At 42.8% G+C, this 19,490-nt stretch overlaps 1 protein-coding gene across 13 annotated transcripts in view; it reads left to right on the top strand.

The window, feature by feature from the left end:
- Positions 1-19,490, top strand: part of YEATS2 (YEATS domain containing 2) — a 47,061-nt gene that overhangs the window by 11,863 nt on the left and 15,708 nt on the right. For 7 of the 13 annotated variants that reach the window (XR_014184474.1, XM_082056918.1, XM_082056915.1 and 4 more), the window contains 14 exons: positions 542-653; positions 1,791-1,835; positions 2,866-3,052; positions 4,716-4,955; positions 6,741-6,926; positions 9,270-9,373; positions 11,905-12,012; positions 13,187-13,360; positions 14,526-14,784; positions 15,572-15,733; positions 16,338-16,453; positions 17,270-17,425; positions 18,165-18,338; positions 18,531-18,729. Coding sequence is in view for 12 of the 13 variants with exons in the window: in XM_082056918.1 (XP_081913044.1) it covers positions 542-653; positions 1,791-1,835; positions 2,866-3,052; positions 4,716-4,955; positions 6,741-6,926; positions 9,270-9,373; positions 11,905-12,012; positions 13,187-13,360; positions 14,526-14,784; positions 15,572-15,733; positions 16,338-16,453; positions 17,270-17,425; positions 18,165-18,338; positions 18,531-18,729 (2,222 nt within the window). In the remaining variant the exon portion in view is untranslated. The remainder of the gene's footprint in view (positions 1-541; positions 654-1,790; positions 1,836-2,865; positions 3,053-4,715; positions 4,956-6,740; positions 6,927-9,269; positions 9,374-11,904; positions 12,013-13,186; positions 13,361-14,525; positions 14,785-15,571; positions 15,734-16,337; positions 16,454-17,269; positions 17,426-18,164; positions 18,339-18,530; positions 18,730-19,490) is intronic. The other 6 variants (XM_082056917.1, XM_082056916.1, XM_082056910.1 and 3 more) reach the window with 6 other exon arrangements.

Here is a 19,490-nt window from a genome sequence, read left to right as displayed (position 1 = left end):
AGTTGAAATACAAAGTTACTGTAAATCTTAGAGATAAATAGGTACTTCTTTTTCAGCTTGAAGAATGACAGCGGTTGAGTTAGCTTTTTCCTTGTTGTCTGTGTGGTGTTCTCTTGGTGTTACATGAAGTGTGTGCCTTCTTGCTACTAGATAGGGAATAACAGAAAGTGATTGAAAAATGCTACATTGAAAACTCACCTTGCTGCTGTGTCCTAGTAGCTGACTCAGGGTTTTTTGAAACAAGTATTTTAAGTTTGTCATTACACAACCATCTTTTATTTTAAAGATACTTGTTTCCCATGTTCTCCCATCCAAAAGTGTCTTACTATTTTCTTCCCCGTCCCCTTGTGCAAAGTAAAAATAAGGTTTCAGCAGTCCAGTGCTGCAAAATTCCCATTTCCGTGATTGTGTTCCCTCTGTGGTGAATAGCAGGCCTGAAGATAGCTTTAGTTGTCAGCTAGAAAAGCAGCCTTTGGCTTCCTGAAAAAGAGAAAGCTATACTGCTTCTGCCTCCAGAATGTGAATCACCATTTGTTTGCAGAGAACCTCCGTTTCACCTGACCAGGAGAGGCTGGGGAGAATTCCCTGTGAGAGTCCAGATACACTTCAAGGATAGCCAGAACAAGAGGATCGATATCATACACAATTTGAAGGTATTTCAACAAAATACTTGAGAGAAAGGCAATTAAATGAGCTCTCCTGCATAATGTAGAAGAGGCTTGGCTTGTGTGTGTTCTTCTGCCTCTCTCTGCTGTATGTCCTGCACATGAATAATTGAGCTGGAGAATCAGAAAAGATCCAGGGAAGTCTCTTACCTTGGCAATATTAGAGGTGATGCTGTAGCCGAGGAACCCAGCCTTGCAGAAACTGGAAGCAGCAAAGCATTTACATGTTGCTGCCCTACAGTTTGAGATTTTTGTCATACTCTCACTGTTTTTTAACTTGATAGGGTGCTGCATGACTATGTTTCTGTTGGTAAAGTGATGGCTAGATCTGTTCTGTTCCTTCAGCACTAGCACATATGAGCTGGAGATGATATCTGTTGGTAGAGTGGGCAGATGGAGCTGACCTTCCCCATTCATTCCTTCTTCCTTTTGACAAGAGCCTTCTTTTCCAAGTCATTCACCTGTCCCGTGACACGCGGGGGGATTGATAGCATGCAGCAGTCCTGCAAAACTAAAAACTAGGCCGTTGCTTGTTTTTCTTTTAATTAGTAGTCCCTAGCATTGGTGGCATTAGTCCCGAGCTGGTTTAGTTTCCTGTTTCTTTGAGCAGCATGATTAATTTTATTTAAACCCTGCCTACATTGATGAGTTTTCTGCTAAAGTAGATGTGTCATTGCAACCCCAAATATAAACAGTAGAGAAGTCTGAAAATATTTCCCTGGAACTTAGGGACATTTAATGCAGGTAAAGAGTAAAGTATGTTTGGAGAGGTATAATTTGGGGAGAAATTGGTGAGGATATGATGGACATTATGCAGTGAAAATAATAAATAGGACAGTCCTTGAAGAATCCTCTTAGACTGAAATAATATTTCCCCAACAATCTCATTTCCTTCAGCTTTTCTACTTCTTTCTACTTTAGTGTGGGCTTTGGGTCCTGCTTGGCTTTTTTGCAGAAGAAAGGGTACTTCAGAGCACACAGATTTTGTACCTTGTGGCCTCAGAAAATCATATGTGCTGCTGCTCAACTTAGTTTCAACTCTTTTAAAATGAATTGTATTGTAAATTCTAGCGAATATATTGTTTCACTCTGGTTAATATAAATATATTGTATTGTTTTACCCAGTTGGACAGGACCTACACAGGCCTGCAGACACTTGGTGCAGAAACGGTGAGTCAACAGATATGGGATGGATGTTTTACTTTAATTCCCTTAAACGTGTTAAAAAACATACATGGGACTAAGCACAGAGTCCGACCCATTTGATTTCACAATTTCTGGAACGTAGATTTTACTCTCTTGTTAAATGAAATTATTATGACACCTTGTCACTGTTCATGACAACAGTCACTTTTTCCCCTTTCTAGTTAAGGGGAGACTGTTTCAGCTCTTCTTTCATAAAGAACTTAACTTGTCCTACAGTTCTAATTCTTCTATCTTTGTGGAGCTTCTGGTGCCAAATGTCTTGATTTGCATTCTGATGTGCTGCAGATCACATACATACAGAATTTAAGTTAGAAGGATCACTCAGTTATCCTGCTGAAATCTTGTAGTATGTTAAGTACTTCTAAGTTTCTGCGTCTGTCAAGATTTAGTATCTTCATGGAAAATGAACTCTTAAAATTTAAAATAAATGAATTAATAACTCATCATTTGCTATATCTCTGAAGGGTTTTTTTGTATTATTTTCCCCATGTTGTACGGTAGTGAATGGAAATTTTTATGGTGAAATTGCATTACTTCAGCTTTTCAGTCTGTGGAGAAAACATTATTGTGGGATGTCTACTGTGATTAAAGAACACTTTTGAAGAGTAGATAATGTGGTGTGTTTCTCAAGGCTGTATCAAAAAAGGCAGAAAAGGCAAGCTGCAGTTTTCTGCGTGTCCCTAAGGGGATGTGGAGTCCTGTCCTTAGTGGGATGCTTGGAGCTGGGCTCTTTAGTCCTTCAGCTATTCACATTCCCCCACAGATTGAGAAATGTGCTGTTTTACTGGAGGGGGTTAAATGTTGCAAGATTTTTGTCTTAGCTCAGGTGCTGCCAAACCTCTGAAATGAGAGGAAATGTTATGTGGAGGTGGAGGGAGGAGAGGGAGAGGTTTCTAGACATTAAAATAAAGAGAAAAGACATAGCTGTTTTCATGTTTTATATCTTTACATAGCTACCGAATGTTAATGTCGTCCTTTCTTCTGTTTCTGAAAGGTAGTGGATGTGGAGCTACATAGGCATTCCCTTGGCGAGGAGTATCTCTTCTCTCAGTCTTCAGAGTCTGACCTTTCTGACGTTCCTACATCTTTACCGCTGCCGTTGAGTATCCCAGCACCAGTTAAAGCTTCTTCGCCAATTAAACAGTTGCGGGACTCCAGCCCAGATGCTTCTGTGGACAAAGGTAAAGTGAATGGGGGTTGGTGAAATTTGAATTCTTGGAACTTCAGCTCTTCTGGACACCTCCCTTTAATTGCTCTTGTGCTTCAAATGTTGCCAGTGCTACCTGCTCCTTGCTCACGCAGATGATAATTTCCTCAGTGTACAGAAATTGTTGTGGTTTATTTGGGTTTTTGGCTTGGTTTGGTTTGGTTTGTTTTTTAATCTGGAGTTTGTTGAGTGGGCTCTGTATTGCTAAATGTGGTGAATATGGAGCTTTCTGCACTAGATGTAATTGGAAAAAATTGTTGAACAGCACTTGTAGTTTTGTTCTTGGCAGACTGTTTTCAGAGGGATTTTTAGGTTTCCGCATATTTTGGAGACTCTGCATGCATTTAAGGAATTAGTCTAGTGGTGTGTTCAGTTATATATGTCAGTGCCTAACATGAGTTGACTGGGGGGAAACAAAAGTGGCTACACAACTATGGTGTTGAGAGTGAAAAGGATGTTGCAGTGTCTGTCTGTCTGAGAATTGGCACCTGTACATGTAATGGTCTCATTGTCACCTTCCCTCGTAAGATGAGGACATGCGGCGCCCTTTGCAATGGGGCAGCAGTTGATGCCTCAGGATTATTTGAATTGCCTGAAAAAACTGGTGCTGGCCCCTTGGGTATGCTGTTACGATTTTTGATTAGTGTGAAGTAGGAAAAACTATGCCTCTGTTAGCATTTACCTTTCTTTTCCGAAATATACGGTGTCAGGGCTTACACAACAGGCCTGGGTTAACTGGGCTGAGAAACAAGGGTGTCTTTTATGGTATGCACATTTCAGTGTGAGAAACTTGCTGCAAACAGCAACTTTATATTTCAAAATACAGTTGCATGCAACATGGTCTGATGCCTTTTTCTTTAATTTATCCTGACACTGCTGTGTCCAAGGAAGGGCTTTAAGCTGGTGTCTTGCACGGTGCGCTGGTAGGCGCCGCAACACCACAGGTGCTGCTCTGCCTCAGCGAGAAGAATGTCCGCTGTTTAAATGCATTGTTTTCTTGTGGTCAGAAAAGGAGAAAAGCAACCAAATTTTAAATGCGCAAGCTTTTTATTCAAACAGGAAGATCCGCAGCAGCTTTAGGCGAGCGGTGCCACAGCCAACAGGAAGGAAGCAAAGCTGCCACTTTCGTACACTGATGGGCGGTGGCTTCTCTCAGCTCCAGGCTGATTGATCTTCCCCTGCATCGGATGAGGTGGATTCCTTAACCCAGGTCAAGAGGCAGTAGATGGTCTCCTTGTGCTCTTACTCCAAAAAATGCAATGCAGGATTCTCTGCGAAGGAAATCCAGCCTTAGTCCTGTGGAGCCCTAACCAAGGACACTTGAAACTACCAGCAGCTTTTGGTCAATGGAAGGGTCTTTCCAAGGAAATGTGTAAGAAGTGGCTGATTGCCTGCCACTGCTGGACAGGTTGCTCATGGTGGCATTTTATTCTTGTGTTCAGAGACAGATCCAACAGGCTTGCACAGGAGGACCCCCCTACTCCACTTCTCCCCATTCAGCGCTGCCGACCAGTTATTTTTCCTTCCTTCTAGAGCGTGTTTGTTGTACCTGAGTTCTGTTTGTGTAGAGAAGCACAGTAAGGAATTAGATGTCTCCACCTAAGAACTATTTCTGTTCTTTTCCCTGTTTTAATCAGGATTCCCTGGGAATGCTGAAACCGAAAGACATGCCACGTTTTATTCCCTGCCATCTTCGATAGAGCGGACTCCCACCAAGTTAGCCACACAGAAAGTTGCCTTTGGCTCTCATGGAAATTCAGCCTTTCAACCCATTGCAGCTAGCTGTAAAATAGTGCCGCAAGGTCAGAGTCCAAGCCCTGCAGAGTCACCAGGAAAGTCCTTCCAGCCTATCACCATGAGTTGCAAGATTGTATCAGGTGAATGTTAGTTTACCTACCCTGGAAAACAAGAGAGTGAACCAGTTGGACTTGTTTTGTGTCCTTTCCCTGATTTCCTGCTAATATTTGAACATCAGGCAGTAGGGAACTCTAGAATAAGGAGCTAAACACACTTCTTAATGTTCAAGAAAAAAAACCCCAACAAGTGTGAAATGCTTCACATCAGATCAAAAGCAGGGTGAGAGCTGTTCTGTCGCTGTTCTTGAATGCTTTTAAGTATGAAAAGTCTTTAACTGGACTGCTATCCAGGCAAGGATGCATCTTCCATGTGGGCCATTTGTTTGTGGGAAGAATTCATTCTTCTCCCTCCAGCTTTCAGACAGCTGGGACGGATTAAGAAGAAAACTTATTTTCTGATTATTGGGTGAATGATTAGATTCAACCTTGTAGACTGAAATGGTCCCTCTTGTGCTTCTGAAATCTCCTCATATGGAACAATGGTCTTCCTCTTCCAAAAGTCCACCCTCTGTTAGATTAGATTGTCAGCTGATGCACTGAGCAGTCACGGTGCTGGTCAAGGTGCTGTTTACTCATCTCACTTATAGTTCCTTCCCTGCCTGGGCATGATGCCATCCACTGGATGATGTTTTACATCGCAAAGTTTTAATGTTCAGCTCACCATGTCACGTGTTGTGAAGCTGAAAGATGACCTCTTACATCCCTTCACTTTCCAGTGTTTAGGGTAGAGAGGATGAAGCACCAGCTATCATCAGTCTATGTGATTTCTGATGATCTGCTCCCAGATAATGTTGCTCAAGTGCATCTGGTTTGTTGGGTTTTTTTATTAAATTTCAATATTGTTCATTGACATCTTAAAACTGTACTCAGGCTGATTTACATTTGAACCTGTGCCAAGTGCTTTCTTCCTTCTTAATAAGCTCTTCTCTTGATCTTCTTTTCCCAAGGCTTCCCAGAAAGCAAGAATTACAGGGGCCGTCCTCTCTTTCTTATAATCCTTGGACTATTTTCTGTTGATCTTTGCTGTTTGAATGTTTCCCTACTAAATATTTTTCCAATGTTCTGCTGTCTGCTGAGAAGTGTCACCCCTTTCAGATTTCAAAAGCAGTTTCATAAGACATGAGGATTTTATTTGATCAGCATTTATGTTCCATTTTAATTGTCAGTCACTGCCAAGAAAAGAGATTAACAGGCAGTTGAAGCCTAGTGTGCGTGCTGCTGTCTCTTTTTTCTGATCACTTCCTTGCCTGTCCTTTTCTCTGCATTTCTTGTTTACCCCCTCCTGCAGCTTTTTTTCTTCTCTGGCTTTTCTCTCTCCTGGTCCTCTTACCCAGAAGTCACATGTTTTACAGTTTGGTTTCCAGGGCTTCTGCTGCAGTGAGAGCAGTGAACAGATAAGAGCATCCAACCTTTTTACATGGGCTGGTCGGATGTTGGCTCTGAACGCCTGTGGGCTCCACATGGGACAGAGAGCACCTGCCAGGGAGCTCAGCCCTCTGTCTTCATCTCCTTGGCTAGACTGATCTTGGCAGTGACAATGATTTAGGGAGTGTCCCTGGGGATTCAGGGACAGGCCACATGGCTCCTTGAGGTCCCTTTGAGCCCCACTTGTCCTGGTAGGCAGAGAATGTCCAGGGTAGGTATGAGCCATAGTGCTTTACATGCCTTTTCCTCTCCTGTCTCTTTCCTTCTCCAAGTCCTCACTCAGGCTGAAACATGCTTTCTCAAAAAATGTTCCTTCTCTAAGCCATTTTAAAAAGTACTACTTTTGCTGTATTTTTTTTGTGTTCTTACAACATTTACAAGATAGAAGCATTGGATTTTTGTCTCAAGGTTCTCCAATATCGACCCCTAGTCCATCTCCGCTACCTCGTACCCCAACCTCCACTCCGGTGCACATGAAGCAAGGCTCTGCTAGTTCAGTCATTAATAATCCGTATATTATTGTGGACAAGCCTGGACAGATGGTTGGAGCAGCAGCTACAAGCACAGGTGTGTAGTGTGATCACAGAAGGCAGTGACTTAGTCTTACCCGTTCAAGTTTATTCTCCCTTTAAAAAAATTATAATAGTATTTCAGCTTGCGAAGATGGAAGAGTACGCGGCAAAGAAAGAGGGAGGTATTGCTGGTTCTGTACAACTGACCTGTGTAACATGGGTAAGGGTATCTCAGACTTTAACATAAATACCTTTAGGAAACAGCACATAGTGTAAGGCAAAATTGAATGCACAGATACCTCTTCAAAGAGAGCCTGTTCCTTGCAGGCAAACAGGGAAGGGGAGAAAGTGATGTGAGCTGTGGTGCACAGAGATCTAAACAGAAACAGGGCACAGGTGGTTGGGTGAGAACTGTATCGTGTGGGCCAAAAGAATGGAGAGCTGGCAGTGGCCTGCAGATCAGCCTTGGCTCCCAGTGGACAGTGCTCTAGATGTGTTGACATGTGCAGACCCAGGTTACCAGGAAAAGAGCCATGCTGGTTTTTATTACTGTTCTCAACTTCCAGCTGGTCCGATTCCAGCTGGTTTGGATTCCTCTAACTGGATTCCCTCGGTGCTGTGGTGGTGACATGCTGGAGCTGCAGGAGACGGGTGATGGGTATGGGAGTCAGTTGGTAAGCTTTGTGTTGGAGCTGAAGGAAAGGTCACTGAAAAGTCATTTATTTGTTGTGATTTGTGGCCAAGAATTGCTACCTATTTAAAACCACACTTGTTTGTGTGTGTGTGTGTGTGTGTGTGTGTGTGGTTGCCAGCGTTTCAGAAGGATGCTCAGAGCTGTGTGGTGAGGTGCAGCATCCATGTAACACATTATATCCATGTAAACAGTTTGCTGGTTGGAAAGTGCAAAAATTCATGTCTTAATAACGGTTCTTCCTTTTGTGTAAAAGAACGTAGCTGTCATGTTCATTTTAGCTTAATCACAAAGGGACTTGGTAGGGAGACCATAGTCATAAGTGAATTTTTTTGAAGTATATTTTGTGACTTTCTTGTTAACACTGAAGCTGCTTTACCTATAGGGGTGGAGTTTTTGTTTGGTTGGGGTTTTTCTGCACTTTTTCTTTTCTGTTTCTTCTTTATCTCCGGCCTGACTGTCTGTGGTTTGGGTAACTTTTGTGTTCTCCTAGTAGGGGTTTGTACGTGGAAGGCAGGATCTGTAGATGCACCAGGTGCTTTGGACATACAAGTCTTAACACTATTAAAGGTGCAGTTTCGCACCACATTAGTGTGATGTAAATACAGACTGGCCTGGAAGAAACTGCCTGCTGCCTCTCCCTCCCCTGCACTCCTGCTGCTTCCCCTGTATCCTGCACAAGTCAGCTCAGATCAGTGGCAGAGCAGAAGATCAATACCCTCCTCTCCCCAGTCTGAGCTTTGTTGTCAGATGGCTCCTCACCAGACCCTGTATGAGGGAGCAAGAGGGCATGTGGAACTGGCTTTTTTGGCAATGGCAGCCAGGCTGGATTGAGCGTAATGTGATATTACAAAGTCACTGGGATGTTTTTGATAAGACTGAGATCATATTTAAAAAAAGGGGTGAGATCTGAAACTTTGTGCTCTTTGAAAGCCAGCCTTCCCAGACCCTGTTATTGCAAGAAATGGCTGCTTTAAATTTAAGCACAAATTGTAGTACAACTGTATGAGAGACTATTACTGTGTTTTCACATGTATAATCCCTGGCTTTGGCATCTCTTAAATGAAACTAGCAAACCAAACAGTAACAAAACTGCTGCTGAGCAGGTATTGAGAACACACTGATAAGTTCACCACTGGACCCCCATCCATCTTGGGGGTCCAGGAGAAGGCTGTGGCACACAGCTCCACATGATGATTTGCAAGAGCAGTCCTGCAGACTCCAGAGCTGATGTCTTCCTTCTTTATTTCTTCCTTTTCCTTGCCTTGCTCTGTCATTTTCACTTGTTGCTCCTCACATTGTCTCTCCTTATCTGGCCTTTCCCCTCCCACTCCAGCCTCCTCCAGGCCTTCCCTATGTAAGTTCAAAGCACTTCTGGGCAGTGGAGGATGTTACACCTATGGCAGCAAATTCTGACTGGCAGCTCATTTATTCTCCTAATTTCACATAATTCACACCCGTGGCTGATACCTCAGCTGCCTGGGAAGGTACCTGACCTCTGAATGGAGAGTACCTTCTCTGGGGCATGAATTCTGCAGCTGGAAATTTGGTAGAGGATTTGTTTTGTGCCCATACCAACTCCCACTGACGTACCTCATGGAGAAAACAGAGCCAAAATGAGATGCTTCTTGTTAGTAGAGGTTTCATGTGTTTGGTGGCGCCACTCCCTGTCCCTCACCTGACATCTGCTTTATTTCCTGAACGTAGGGAGCCCAACCAGCAAACTGAGCAGTGTTTGTCAGGCCTCTCACGGAACTGGATCTCCTGTATCAAAGACCCATGGGAGCAGTTTTGTCACCTCAGCTGTCAAGGTAATGTTCTCATTAGGTGCGTACTTTCCCTTTAAAATCCACCTTCCTAATAAATAGGGCTTTTTAGTAGTATAAATTCTGCATTTCAACCAAGTTCTTTTGATTGTCATTTCATGTGAAGGTTTACTGTGTCTAACAGATGGAGCCATATGGAAACATGGTGGTTATACAAGATGATAGTGTCACTTCCTGAACCTCTAATTAGACTTGCCTACACTTCTGTTAAAGGCACTGCTCTTTTGCTTTTCTACAAGGAAATCCATGGAGGGCATAGCTCTCAAAATGTCTTATCTTTCAAAAAAGCTCTTCTGTAGCTGACTTTGATCTTCTTCACCTTGTTAGTGACAGTATGTGATTAAACCAGAGGTACCTACCTCAAAACCTTCACTCTCTTCATTATTTTTGTACAACGACTGCTCCTAGCAGCCTGAACATAGCTCATTTAGTGGTTTTACAACTGTCTGCATTTAGAAAAACGTTTGCATTAACAGTGGAGTAACCAAATGCGTGAACAGTGATAAACAGGGTTCATGCTGCTGCTCTGCAAAGCCCAAAAGGTACAGAGCTGAACTGTCTCACATAAAATCTCTCCCACATCTTGTGCTGGGAAGGATATTTCTGGCAGGGAAGTGGCGTCAGTGAGGCTCTTTCTGAAAGCAGCTGGTGGGTGTGCTGCTGAAAACAGGAGCGTTTCCCTGTCTCCAAGTCACAGGAATATTAATGCAGGATATGGTGTGGTGGGGAAGGCTTGCAAATCAGCCTGCAGAGAGCATATCACTTTACATTTGGAATTGAAATGCTTCCTATGTCTGTTAGGGAAAAAGTGTCAAAGATTGCTGTTTGAAGCAATTATTACAGTTTGAAGTAGCATTTTAAGTATCAGGTGTGCAGCTAGCTATTCAGCTTTTAAGAGCCTGTCTGCTCAGATGGATTTCACTGAACTGTGTTGAAAACCATTCATTAGTCTTTCTTTTTCACTGATTTGGAACAATTCTTTCTGGAAGGTTTTCAGTGAGTCAGAGTAGGCACATGTCATTAGTAACAGGTGAATTCTGTATTTCCAGGGCAAAGTTAAAAACTGTAGATATTTTAAATATATCTGTCTATAAAAATCATAGCTCTGTAAACAGGAATGTATTTATGGCTTCTGGTTGGTGTAAAAGCAGCCATTTTATAGTTTCTTTAAGAGGAGGGGGGGTGTCTGATAGTTCAGTATGATGTTACAGATTGTGCTTAACTCACCACTTTTCATCTCTTCCCTATATGCTACTTTTTTCTGTATTTTTTAAAATGACTTAAGGCTGTGTTTCTTCAGCCACTTTAAAATGACTTATATGCTGATGAGAGGACTGGTTATGCCTCTGGCTTTGTCTTCACACCTCCCCCTGTTTGCTACCAATTGTGCAGTGGTGTAGTAAACCAGAGCAGACAATCTGGTTGAAAACTAATGCATCAGTAGAAGGAAGATGGCAGGAGTGTTAGGCTGGAGACTGAGCACTTGCTTTCTGGTCATGATCCAACCCAGGGGTGGGCAAAGTGATTGTGAAACTGTGGCTTTGGAGTTCACATTGACTGTAGAATAGTACAATTATTTTACTTAAAACAAACCTTAACAAACTTCCTGAAATGCATGTGACTTCTCTGGCAGCCTCAGATCTGGAAATGCCAGGTGCATGATTTTGCAGGTGTGGAAATGTTTTTTACTTCATTTGGTTACATAGCCTCATGGTTTCTGCCAAGTGATGAGTGCTGCCTGGAAAGACTGTGTGCCATCACATCTTTCTAGTTACAGGAGAGAATTTTGCTTGTAGACTTAAATGGAATATTTTTTCCCCCCTTTGTAACTTGTTTCTTCTTAGATTGTCTTCTCTCTCTGAGGATTGTGTGTAGAATCACAGAATGGTTGAGGTTGACAGGGACCGCTGCAGATCATCCAGTCCAGCTCTTGCTGAAAGCAAGATCAACTGGAGCAGGTTGCTCAGGAATGTGTCCACTTGGATTTTGAGGCTCTCCAAGGCTGAAGAGTTCACAGGAAAAGCTTTTTTTGTTAAGATTTCCTTATAATTACACAGAATTTCCTGTTTCTTAATTTGTGCCCTTTGACTCTGGTCCTTTCTTTGGATACTATTGAGCGCTGTCTGGCTTGATCTCCTTTACACCTTCCCATCAGGTATTTGTAGACATTTATAAGATTCCCGCACAAACTGCTTGAATTTTACAGCTCTGAAATGCTTTTATAAAAAGCTGGTCGGGGAACATGGGTCAATTTATTTCACCTGTGTAGGATGAGGTAAGAAACAGTTACTGCTGTAACTGCTGTTATAGATGTAACTTTCCAAATAGAATTTGCTTTATAGGTTGTATCTAGTATGTTGCACTCCTTTTACTTAAGTGTTGACTGATTTTGGAAGTGTCTTACTGGTGCAGGTATTTTGGCCTCCCCAGATGGTCCCTTTGTTAGCAGTGTCTTGTTTTATTTCTTGTATTGGACATTTCATCGATTTTTTTGCACTTTGTCTTCCTGTTCGCAGCAGGAGGATTCTCTGTTTGCCACCATGCCACCCCTTTGTCCCATTGGGAGTCATTCCAAGGTGCAAAGCCCCAAATCAGTCACTGGAGGACTTGGAGCATTTACAAAGGTATTCTGCTTGGCTTTTGTGCTGGGACAAGGAGCCGAATAATGTCATTTCATGCTGACTTGTGCCACAAACCATGTAACTTCCAGTGCATGTAAAATGTTACTGGAACCAATGTTTCTTGCTGCCAAGGGCTCTCCAGCACCTCTCAAAAATGTATCTTTTTCTCTTTCCCTGTGGCTCCTCTGTACCTGTGATCTTTTTGTCTCCTCTTTCATCCTTTCTTGTTTTTCTTTGAATCACTGTCATATTGAAGCTGGTATTTTAAAAGCTAATTTTAGTAGGATAGAGTCAAAGTAAAACTGCAGTACATCTGTCAGGAGCTTCTTCAAAAATGATACAGTGATTTCTGAATCTCAAATGTTGCCACTTCTGAGTACATTTCCTTAAGTGTTACCATCCGAAATGTAAAGTTGTTTCTGGCACTATTAGTTGATCTGAGTAAAAGGTGGAAGAATGCTTCCTACCGGTTACAGTACCCACAGCAATCTAATGCAAAAAAACCCAGCCTTTCTTGAGTCGCTGCTCTTAGGGATTAGATTTAGGGCCTGTCCCAGAGAAACAAAACATATACAAGATAATAATGTCAGCTATGATAACTTACAATATCTATAGCTATAATATCGGTTGTAATTTTGCAGGATGGAAAAAAAATGAGATTTAGAACATGTTCTGAACAGTAAGCTACTTAGAAATTTGAAACCTTAAAGTGTTGTGGCTCCATGCTGAGGTGCGGGGCCTGAAGAAGACAGGTCTGGCCAAGTCCATCAACAGTATCACTGGTAGTTGTAATATTACTGGCAAGTTCTGTGATTCTGTAATTTCTATGAGCACCTCTGAAACCTGGAATGCTTTGTAAATACAGACACCCCCACATGCTTGTGTGTTGGGAGTAGCTCTCATCTTGGAGTTGAGTTAGAGAGTTGTCCTGGTGGTGAGAACCACGTCTGAGTTTGCTGATTGTTGCCTGCCCTTTTCTGCAGACAGGCTGTTCCAGCAATGATTCCCAGTAATTTAGTCACAGAATCATAGAATACCAGGTTGGAAGGGACCACAAGGATCATCTGGTCCAACCTTTCTTGGCAAAATGCACAGTCTAGACAAGATGGCCCAGCGCTCTGTCCAGCTGAATCTTTTAAGGTCTTTGCTTTTCTTATTAATTCTTCCTATTTAAAAGGTGATAATAAAGCAGGAGCCGGGAGAGCTGCCCCAGCAACCCCAGCTACCAGCGACAGGGACAAGCACGCAGACCTCTGTGCAGCAGTACGTCACTGTAAAAGGCAGCCACATGTTAGCCTTGTCACCACAGAAACCGGTCGTCAGCGCGGGCGAGGGGACGGTGCAGTCTAAGGTACGAGGGACTCGGGCATCTTCAGTGCGGTGTAAACTGTCTTGTGGGTTCATTGCAACAGCTCACGCTGCTCTCGGGGGTGTAGGTTTGCTTCTGTCTCGGACCCAGGCAGCAGCACTGTGGGTAGGAGTACACAGCATGGCTCACAATTTGCTTACCTGTAGTCCCTGAGAAGGGAGCAGGGTGAGCATTTCGTTGTGTACAGGGAGCATCTCCTGCTTTTGTCTGACCCATTGCAAAAGTGGGGTGGGAGTGGTGTTCAGCTGGAGCCTGTCAACCCAGAAAGTTGGCTGCCATCCTTGCTGAAATTCATCCAGGTGTTTCAGTAAAGAGGAGGCAAATTCTTTCCTTGGACTGCAGGCCTGTGGCAAAAAAGAACAGGACAAATAGGGAGCGGTGTGGAGGCTGAGCAAGAGGTGGGAGCAGTCCTGCTTGAGTGGGAGCTCAAGTGTTTTGTAGTAGGAGTCTGTGCCCATGCAGTGCTGCCATGGCACTGCTTCTGAGAAGGCACAGTAACTGCAGTGACAAGATGACAGATGTGTCAGAAATTGTCTCCATTCTTGCCTGTTTCCATTGTGGATAGAGTCAAATCCTGTGCCAAGCACAAGACACTACATACAGAGCTTTGAATTTTTCATAAGTAAAGATATATTTACATTTGTGACAGTTCGTTGTGCTTTTTACTGCTTTATTTGCCTGTTGGAGCAGGTATGCAGACTTATGTTTCTCTGCAGTTATTGTCAACACATAAAATTGAAGCACTTCGTGGATTCTACTTTGAGGCCATGGTTTTCTCAAAGAGTCTGTTCCCATAAACTTGTTGAAACTAGATTTCTAGATCTCTGTGCTTTGCCAAGGCAAGCTTTACCTGCAGCTGGAGTTAAGCTGTTGCTTATATGTCAGAAAAAAATGGAAGTGCCCTGTAATTTGAATGTACTTAATCTTTTGCAGGTGCTCTGAAATCTGGTTGTATTTAACAGTTTATATTTTTTACTTGGGATTGGCTTCTTGCCAATTTAATTTTGTTTCTGAATGAATAGCTTGTATATGTGACTAGACATGTATAAAGTGTCCTGAACTGTCCAAAGGTAGAGGTAGTGTATCAGCTAGAACTCATGTAGTTGCCCTTGCCAGCAGCGCCTCATCCGACACTGATTTGTTGCAGGTTGTTGGCGTTCCAGTTGGTTCTGCTTTACAGTCGACAGTGAAACAAGCGGTGGCTATCAGTGGTGGCCAGATACTTGTGGCAAAATCCAGTTCTTCGGTAGCAAAAGCTGTTGGCCCGAAGCAAGTTGTGACTCAAGGTGTAGCCAAAGCCATCGTGAGTGGAGGTGGAGGGACAATTGTTGCTCAGCCTGTGCAGACTATAACAAAGGCACAAGTTTCTTCCACGGGTGCTCAGAAAAGTACATCTCAAGGCTCAGGTAGAGTAATTTTTATACCTTGTTAATAGCTCATGATGGGTGGACTTTGGGCTCCATAATGATTTCTTCGACTTCAAAATAACTGTGTGACTGAAAAACTTCAAAATTAGTAGTGAAGTCTGTATGGAAATTCAGGTGGACTGAGATTTGTAATAAATGAAATGTTAACTCATTATCTGTAAGGGGGGAAGAGAGAGCACAAGTACTTTGAAGCATGCAGTGTTGTGTGAATGGATATCAGACAGATATGCTGGGGGATGTGGTGGACACCTAGCAGACTTCCATGGAGCCAGGTCTCACATTTTTGCCCAGCATTGTGATCCTGAAATACTCAGATGGCTCCACATAAATCCAACCAAGAAGAGCCATACTGTCCTTATTGCATCTTCAGGTCTTTCCCAGGGCTTACAGTTGCAGGAGCCTGGGCAGAAACACCCTGCCTGCTCGTGCACACAGCCAGCTTTAGGTGGGCACATTGGCATTAGGCTCTGGAGTGTCTGAAAGGTCTCGTGTGGTATCTGAACTGGAAGAAGTCTCTAGTCCCCATGGCTGTGCTGCTTTGGTCTGCAGCTGTAAGTGGTGCTGCACGCAGTGGGACTTCTTTTCAGACCTGTTGAAGAATGTGTCTCTGCATCACTGGTGGAGTAAATCTGCAGTTAGGCCAGAGTCATGTGGGGTTTCAAAGGCTACCTGCATGTCACTCCTAGTACTTTTATCCTGTGCAGACTTCAATGCATGCTACCTTCTGAAAGTAGTAGTTTTATTTCGTTTTATTCTTTCTTTCTAGTGATGGCCACTCTGCAGTTACCAGCCACCAACCTGGCAAACTTGGCGAACCTACCACCAGGCACCAAACTGTACCTCACCACCAACAGCAAGAACCCTTCTGGGAAAGGAAAACTGCTGCTGATACCCCAAGGAGCCATACTGCGAGCCACAAATAATGCTAGTTAGTCTTGCAGGGAAATCTAATGAGTTACCTAATGTAATCACTGCATAATTAATATGTTTGGCATTTTTGCTGTAAAGCATCCTAGTACTGTGGAAGTCAGTAATGGGATGGGGTTTCTTTGTTCATAACAACACTTCTTAAGACTGAGCTCTCAGAGGTGTGTTCTGTTTTAGATGAAACTGCTTTTCATGGAGTGCTCTCAATGTCTTTCTGTGCTGAAAGCAGTATAATTTTCCTCAAAATTTAGAAAAGGGTTGTATCTGTAGGAGGAGACCGCTTTGTTTTCATGGTGTAGAACTAAGTGGATTTGAATGTAGTTGTGAAAGCTATTAATAACTAATGGCATGACACCCTGAAATTAGCTTTCCTTGCCCCATAGTCCTCCTTATTTCCCCCATAGCCCCTTTCATTTGTGGCATTTGCTGAGCTATAAGAGAGCACACCTGATCTGTGCTGTACTGGGTGATAATGTTATTCAGCTTCAAAACATGCAGCAACAAGCATCTCATAAAGTGTTTTCAGTTACTTGTATATCCGGGGATGCTTTAGCAGTTCACAGTGTCTGGTTACCAAAGGGTCAAGCCTTTTCTTCTGGTTACAGGTCTCCAGTCTGGTTCTTCTACAAACAGTGGGGGAGGAGGAGGAACCCAAAGCACAAGCAATAACTTGTCACAGCATCTCACCTATACATCCTACATCCTGAAACAGACGCCCCAGGTCAGTGGCATAAGCATCTCAGTGGAAGCAGACTGATGTTTCAGGCTGCAGTGGTGATTTGTGGGTGTCCTGTCATTCTATAGTACCCAAAACATTCTTGGACTATGGGACTTAAACAGTAGGATGCATAAGAGTTTGAGAAAAGCACTAGAGACATGAGAATGAAGGAGAGTTATTGGAGAGAAACTGCAAGGCTGAGTAAGGAAGAAAAATGAGAAAACGTAGGATTGCATGAAGTGATCCCCATGGGTGCGTGGAGCCTCTGGAGGACAGCAGCTGAATACTGATGTGACGCAGGAAGGGTGGCCAGGCCTGGGGTGGTGGGTTATTAGAGTGCACGCCTCCAGTTGTCGCTGTGTTTTCTGAACGCTGAGCTCTGAATGTATATATAAAAAATACATTTTGAAGTGAGAAGACAACAGAATGTCTCTATTTCGTTGTTGGTTTTTTTTTTTTTTTTTCCTAGCACAGCAGTAGGCTCACTGATCTTGCAAGTTAAGCAGCATTTGTCACAAAGAATAAACTTGAAGAGCACAAAGTATGTTAAACTGTAGTGGGTGCCTCTGAGGAGACAGGAAACTGATTGTGGCTTTTTCACCTCTTCCTTTGCATCAGAAAGTGTTCTTCTGTACCAAGAACAGAAGGCTGTGTCCAGCCCTTAGTCCAGAAGCATCCACTGTAATCAGCAGTGCCTTGTTTTAGAAGATGCTGTGTTGTAGCATTATAGCTGCAGGCTTACACCTTGTAATGACACTCCTAGATTTCTGTTTAACTGTGTTTCACATTGCTGACCTCCCTAACTTATTTCTGGAGCAGGGCACCTTTCTGGTTGGCCAGCCTTCTCCTCAGAGTTCTGGGAAGCAGCTGACTCCAGCTTCGGTTGTTCAGGGCAATGTGGGGGTTGGAGCATCTTCCACACAAGGACAAGCACTAAAAGTGATAACTGGACAGAAAACAGCTCTATTTACGCAGGTAACAGGCAAATGATATTTTTCTCTGTTACTAGTCAGCGTTTTGTCAGATAAAGTATAGGAAACACAGCCACATATTGTGAGACCTCTTCATTTTGTAGTTGTTTGCTTTGTTTTTTGTATGAATATGATGCTGGCTGTACTATGATAAGGAAAGCACATGAAGGTGTACTTTCCTGTGCAGATACTGGGCCACAGTTTTCCAGCTTTATTTGTGTTCTGAAAGTAGATTGTCTGTAAGCTTGGGTTGCTAGTTTGAAAATGTGCTCTGGGATTTCTTAATGAAATGGAATTACAGAAGTGATTGCAGTCATGTGCAAAAATGTGCTTAAATATTTGAACCTTAGAAAAGGGACACCTGCTAAAGCTCTTTAAAATTTTTGGCCTTGGTCATCTTAAGATCCCTCAAAGGCCCTTTTTTTAAAAGAAGTAGCAAATGGTCCCTGTGAAATTTAAACTCAGCAAGAATGCCTGGAATTGATCATCCTAAATTCAAGATTGATAAGCATATTTTTGAAAAGTCAGCAGTTTGATAAAGTTGATTTTCTGAGGTAGTAGTTTTGTTCCAGCTCTTATCGCCAGATTGCCTTTTTCAGAAGTCTTTTGAAAATATTTTTCAGTAATATAGAAAGCATTTCTCTTGTTTTGTTGTTTGGTTTTTATTTAAAGGTTTTGTTGTTTTTTTTCTTTTTAATCCCAACAAATACACCTTTTACCTTATGCTGAATTATTTTTCAAAGGCTTCACCCAGTGGACAGGCATCGCTGATGAAGATATCAGATGGGTCTATAAAATCAGTGCCTGTCTCGTCCCAGCTCTCCAAACCTGGCACCACCGTGCTGAGAGTATCAGGAGGTGTTATCACCACAGCTGCTGCTCCTGCCGTGGCCCTCCCCACAAACGGGGTGGCCCAGGTGAGAAACAACATTGCCAATATTCTGTAATAGAACGTTTGCACCCTAGCCAGTGTAATCCCCAGGTAAGGACTAGATTGATTGGTAACCGTCTGGTTTTCCTGCTGCTAGATGTTACCTCATTGTACTTACTGTTGAATCATCTATGACATGAAAAGGAATTTGTTATGCCTCTCTGCCTCTTTTATGCAGCAAATAGATAATGCAGGTCCCAGTTCATCATCTTCTGGAACTCCTGCAGCGAAGACGTCTGGACAGCAACACCAAATCTGTGTAAGCCAGAGCCAGTCAACTTCATCAGTAGTGAATAAGACTGCAACTTCCACTGTTGTAAGTGTTGCATCTCTGATGACTACCCCAACGCCTGTGACTGGAAAAGCTGCAGTGTCAGGTATTAAACTCCCTTCATGCCTTTCCTATAGAAAGTTAGAATCCAGGTGTGAGTTCTTCAGATGTCTTCACTGTAAATGAAACAATATAAAGTCACCTGCATTTCTAAATGTGTAAAAGTGAAGTCATGCTTTCTAAAACATATATATTATTAGCATAACTTCTGGCTTAGCCAAGGAAATGTCTAAATAATTTGGCATCCTATCACATTGGTGCAATGACTGTATCTGTTGCAAATAACAGCGCGAGCTGCCTGTTGGTATTGGAGAGGGATTTTGGTTCTCTTGCCAAGTTCTCATTAGAAGATGCATTCTGCCTATTCAAGAGCACAGTGTGTCACTGAATGCTGAAACTATCAAGGTACCAGCAATACTGCAGACTGGGTAATTTGTGAAAGTGAAACCCAACTGAAGTTGGAGAAGCTGCATGTGCAAAATTTGGCTCTGAGGCTTTGCATATGCTCTGTTTGGCTTGGAAAGGTGAGGGGTGTTGATTAGGTGGAACTGATGGCTTTGAAGTCAAAATCCATTAAGTATAGTGAAGTAGGTTGGGTCTGGAATGTTTTGAGTTCATAAAGATGACGTAATAAAGATGGACTGCCCTTATGTAGAGGGAAGTTTCCCTTATTTAGTTTTATTGTCTTCCAGTGTCTTTTGGACAAATATAGCAGGTTTGAGTATTATGGGTTAAAATCAGAAATTTACGTTTTGACTGATTTACCTGCTGGCATGTTCTGTTGACTTGAGGTGGCTTCTTACGAGG

This window comes from Streptopelia decaocto (genome assembly GCF_964273445.1).
Source record: "Streptopelia decaocto genome assembly, chromosome: 6".
Taxonomy (NCBI): domain Eukaryota; kingdom Metazoa; phylum Chordata; class Aves; order Columbiformes; family Columbidae; genus Streptopelia; species Streptopelia decaocto.
The sequence above is the reverse complement of the archived record's forward strand: the minus strand, read 5'-3'. Positions and strand labels throughout refer to the sequence as shown.